Raw genomic sequence first — 5,343 nt, forward strand, 5'->3', positions numbered from 1 at the left:
CAGAGCGCTTAGCCATCGCTCCTCGAGAAGGTCCGGTCCTATGTTGTCGTCTTTGTATATTGTGCTTATCCCTGTGCATTTCCATAAGATATGTGCCATATCTGCCTGTTCGTTCTTGCAGAGCATACAGCTCGCTTCTGGGTATTGTCTGGAATTTACTCTGTTTAGGTGTACTGGATTTGGGAAAGTTCTGGTTTGCAATCTTCTCCAATCTGTTTCTTGAGATCTGTCTAGTCGTTTGTGTGGTGGTGGGTATTCTTCTCGTTGCTGCTTATAGTGTGCCTGTATGTCGTGGTACGTGATGAGTCTGTCTCTGTCGTCTTGAATCGCCACTTCGTCACTGTCGCCTCCTCCGTCTTCCCCATCGCCTCCACCGCAGTCGTACCTCCTTCCGGGGTGGATGAGAGGTGTGGGGCCGTCACTGACCGAGCCGCGGTGGGTTAGGTCTCGCGCGGTTCGGTGGGCCTTCTCGTTGAGGTTGGGAGGGATACTCGGATCTTCTGTGTTGACTTCCCCCATGTGTGCCGGGATCCATTTGAGGTATTTCGGTGTAATTTGGCAGTTCCGGAAGTCTTCTGCTCTGCGGTTCAGGATTTTGGCTGCTTCGCTGGAGACCCATCCCTTTGTGAAATTTCTAATGGCCGTCTTGGAGTCACTGATTATTGTTCTATCTTGTTTTCGACCATTGATTACGGCCAATGCAATTGCCGTTTCTTCCGCTGCCTCTGATGATCTGGTCCTTACGGAGCCCGTTGTCACAGTCTTCCCCTTCGTGTCTACGACTGCCATTGCGAAGAGGGAGCTGCTGACAACATCAGTACTGATGTCCAGGTTTCAGGGATAACGGGCGGCGTCTACAAAATGCACCCCCTCCCGCGCGCCGTGGTTTTGAGGATCGTTTTCGTGCGGCATTTTCTTCTCTCGACGTTGTGTACGGGGTGCATATTCTTCGGGATGTTTTCCGTCATAATTGCTGATCGGACGTCCGGGTGAATTTGCATCTTCGGGCCCCCCATTCCGTGGTAGTTTATGGAGACCTTTTCCATGATTTCTCTGCCAGCCTTGCTTCCGGACAATCTTTCGAGTTGCGCTATCCTCTGTGCTTCAGCGATCTCGTCCAGCGTGTTATGTACTCCGTGTTGTAGCAGCCTTTCGTTTCTTGTGTATTGCGGTGGACCCACTGCTGCTCTGTACGCTTTTCTAATGAGCGCGTCGATCTTGGCCTTCTCGGCCTTGTTCCAGTGGACGAATGCCGCTACGTACGCGACGTGGCTCATAGCAAAGGCCTGGACGAGCCGTACAACGTTTCTTTCTTTAATGCCCCTTCTTTTGTTGGAGACTTTGTATTAGCCTAACGGCCGCCATGACTTTTTTTTTTCCAGGCGCGTTACGATTTCGGCGTTTGTTCCCCTGGCTTCGACCCATAGACCCAAGACTGATCTTCTGAACCATGGGTATCTCCGTGCCATTATCTGATTAATCTGATTCCCCGTTTGTGTAGTTCTGCCACGTCTCTGGATGGTGTGCCCAGTCTCTTGGGGCGGTATAGTAGCAGTTCCGACTTCCCCGGCGAGCATTCCAGTCCTGTGCCCTCCAGATGATTCTCGACTGCCTCCACCGCCTCTTGAAGTCTGTTCTCCATCTCGCCCTCGCTTGCGTCTTTCGCGGTCCAAATCGTCTGCATAAACTGTATGATTAATACCTTCAATTCGCTCTACTATTTCTGATAATCCGATCATGATGAGGTTGAAGAGCATCGGTGACACGACGGACCCTTGCGGTGCCCCCGCACTGCCCATATCCACCTGGATGCTCTCCTCCTCGTCCAGTCTGATCCTGGCTTTTCTTCCCGTAAGAAAATTTCTAATGTAATTGTACGTTCGTTCGCCCAGGCCGAATTGCGCAATTCTATCGATGATGGCCGCGTGCTCGACCATATCAAAAGCCTTCTTTAGATCTAGTCCGAGTATCGCCCTCAGGCCTCGTCCAGTGGTGTCTCCTTGAGTTGTATCATGGCATCCTGTGTAGAGAGCCCTCTTCTGAAGCCGTTCGTGTTGCTGCGGTATATGTTGTTAGACTCCAGGTAGCCGTTAACTCTATTCAGGCAAGCATGTTCCATCACTTTACCGACGCAGGAAGTGAGAGAGATGGGCCGCATGTTCTGTATTTCTAGGGGTTTACCCGGTTTAGGGATGAGGATCACGTCGGACCTTTTCCATTCGTCGGGTATCCCCCCCTTCCGCCAGCACTCGTTGATATAGTCTGTCAAACGGCTCGTTGCCTGGTCGTCCAGGTTCCGGAGCATCTTGTTGGTCACTTTGTCGGGACCTGGAGCTGACTTGGTCTTGATGGCCTGCAGGACTGCCCTGATTTCTTGCTGGGAGAAGTCTCTGTCAAGATGATCGTTGGGAGAGCCCGAGTAGTCCCGGTGTTCGACTGCTGGGGATCTGTCGAGGTACAGCTTGGCAATTTGGTCACCCATCTCACGGATGCTTCTTTTGTACTTGTGTCTGATTTTGGTCATTTCCGCTTTCGCTGCCGTCTTGGTGGCCGTCGGGTCGAGCAGGTGCTTGAGGATCTTCCACGTCTTGCCCGTGTTGATGTTACCGTCCATAGCGTCGCACACCTCGTCGCATTCCTGATTGCATAGCTGGGCGCAGTGTGTTTCGATGTGCTTGTTTAGTTGCGCGATTTTTCGCCGTAGATTTCTGTTGTGTTTTTGCCTGTACAGGCGTTTCTGAATGGATTTTTTGGCTTCTCCAAGGTGTGCGAGTCTGCTGTCCATCCGCGGTGAATGAACACCGCCGCCGCCGTCGTCATCGTCGTCCTCTGCTTCTCGTCGAGCCCACCAGTCATCCCACTCCATCTCGGTCGCGGCCTTTTCTATGTCTCGTAGCAGCTCCCTGCTCCATTCTTCTATGTTTCTGATGGGTCCCTGTTCTTTTTAGTCTCTGCTTTTGCGGAATTTGTCCCAGTCTACAAGCCTGACCTTGTGTTTCCTAATTATGGCGGGAGGTTCTCCTAGGGCGATGCTCAGGATCCTGTGATCGCTCCCCAGGTCCTCGAAAGTGTTCTCCCAGGTGATTCTCCCGGCGTTCTTACACAGCGTTAAGTCCGGTGTGGTGTCCCTATAGGGGCCCGCACCGATTCTGGTGTGCGAGGCCGGCTCGTTGAGAAGGGTTAGGCCGGCCTTTTCAATGAGGTCGGCCAGGTCTTTTCCTTTCTTTGACGAGTGCCCATATCCCCATTGCGTGTGCGGAGCGTTAAAGTCACCTCCGATGACGAGCCTGCTGTCGCCCGTGATGGCCATCGTTTCGTCAATTAATTCTTCAAAATTATGTGTTAGGTCCTTTTTAGACGGGCTGCTGTATACGTTCAGGACGAAAGTGCTGCTTTCCCTGTTGCTGCGTGGCAGGACTTCTATGAGAATGTGGCTAATGTCCGTGATTTTTTTCATTATGCGCGGAATCGCGACCAGTCCTTTCTTGACTAATGTGATCACGACTGTGTCCCTCCCCTTTCTTTTTGTACGTTGTTTTTGGGTGGCGTACCCGGCAATTTTGGCGTGGTCGAATGTCTCTTGTAGAATTATTACGTCAGGCTTTTTTCTTTTTGTGGTCATTTTGATGTGTTGCGCCATCGTTGCTTTTTTATTTGAAAAGCTGCGGCAGTTCCACTGCCAGATGACGAGTCTTCCCCTTTTGGTGCCCGCCATCTCTACGAGATCCTTTTCTCCAGCTCTTCGAGCCGCTTGTTGTGCTTTAGGGCTTGCGCCTTCCTTTCTGCCTCGCTGTCGCTAATTCGTACCACCAGCATCTCGAACATTTTCTCCATTTTGTCTGAGAGCTTGTTTATCATGTCCTCGAGGACATCTGTTTTCTTTGTGCTAGGGCGAGGCCTCTTGACCTCCTGTTCTGAACCGTCCTGTTCTTTAGATTTGGTCACCGGTATCTTTCGCTTGGCGCCCGGTTGTTGTGCTACCTCTTCTACCATTCGACCTCCTCCTCCTCCATGGTTTTGGTGGATGGGGTGAAGACGGCAGCGACGGCGTTAGACGGAGGTGACGACTGTGTCTGCATTTTCGTGAGTATTTCATTAAGCTTTTTCTGTAGTTGATCTATTTTTCGGCTGATTCGCTGTTCTGTTTTTTTGCTTTTTCGAGCTCCTGCCTGAGTAGCTTGTTTTCCGTCCTAGATTGCTCCACGCGTTCCTGTATGCCTTCGTAATTACCCCTAGCGTTAGTGGTGTTGCCGGACCCTCCTGATTCGTGATCGGCCACTCTGTCTGGCCAGCTCACCTTGTCTGGCGTCTTCTGCTCTTTTTGCTTCTTCCCCTCTGAGGCGGATCTCGACCCGCGCTCGGCCCTGGCTCTGCTTCTGGACCTTGACCTCGAGCTTGATCGGCCCCTCGCTCCCGGCCGGGACCTGGATGTGGATCTGGACCTTGATGTGGATGCAGGGGGTGGTTGTGGGTTGCTGCTTCCGCAGGTGTCCGAGTCATGGGAGCCGGCTGCCCGCTGGAGTTCTTCCGCGTTTCTTCTCGCTGTCCATCTTCTTTGTTTTACCATGTACGGCGTCTTAAATTTAGCCCTGCAAGTCCGGTCTGCCGTGGGGTGCGCCTCTCCACAGAGCTTGCACTTGGGCGTGCATTCATGGTCTTCGGCAGGGTTTTTCGCGCCGCACGCCGTACTTCAGGGGAATGTTGCGGATTATCCCCTTGGCCATCTCTTCCGGCTCCGAGACGTACGCGTTGGTCTCGTACTTCTTCTCGTTGATTGTTAATTTCTTGATTTTGACGGTTTTCGTCGCCGTCTCCTCGTCCGGTGTGCTTATAACCAGGATATTTTGCATGGGGTTGGGGCAGATCGTGACAATTTCGTCGCTGCTCACTCCTGCTTCATGGCGTATCGCTTCGTCGAGGCTGGCTCTGCACGTGTTTCTGATGTTCAGCCCGTCTCTTGGTCTGACGATTACCTTGATGTCGTTTCTAGGTAGCCTGGGCATCTTGCTTGCTCGTAAAATCTTGTTCATTATGCTCTTCCCGCCTCTGCGCGTCGGGCTTCTCGAGCGGGTGCCTTGCTTTTCTGCCTCTTCGTTACGGTTCACGCGGTCATTTATTCTGTACGTAACTTCGATCGATCCCTCTGCGTCGCCGTCCTCGGCGCGTCTCGTAGGATCGCTTTTGTCCTCTCCGGAATTGTCACTCGGAGTGTCTCCCACTTCTGACTCATCTACCTCCATTTCGGAGGTGCTTCCGATCTCCTGGTTTACAGCGCGTCACCGTTTTTCACCCTGTTGGAGGCCGATGTCCGCCTGGTCAGCGTTAGGCTTAGCTGTGCACACA

The 5,343-nt window shown here is 52.4% G+C and overlaps 1 protein-coding gene across 1 annotated transcript; it reads right to left on the reverse strand.

Annotated features, from left to right (window-relative positions):
* Positions 1-1,975: 1,975 nt before the first annotated feature.
* On the reverse strand, positions 1,976-2,866 carry LOC119379639 (uncharacterized). Its single transcript, XM_037648942.1, has one exon. The coding sequence runs from the start codon at positions 2,864-2,866 to the stop codon at positions 1,976-1,978; it is 891 nt and encodes a 296-aa protein (XP_037504870.1).
* Between the last annotated feature and the right edge of the window lie 2,477 nt (positions 2,867-5,343).

This window comes from Rhipicephalus sanguineus, chromosome 1 (genome assembly GCF_013339695.2).
Source record: "Rhipicephalus sanguineus isolate Rsan-2018 chromosome 1, BIME_Rsan_1.4, whole genome shotgun sequence".
Taxonomy (NCBI): Eukaryota; Metazoa; Arthropoda; class Arachnida; order Ixodida; family Ixodidae; genus Rhipicephalus; species Rhipicephalus sanguineus.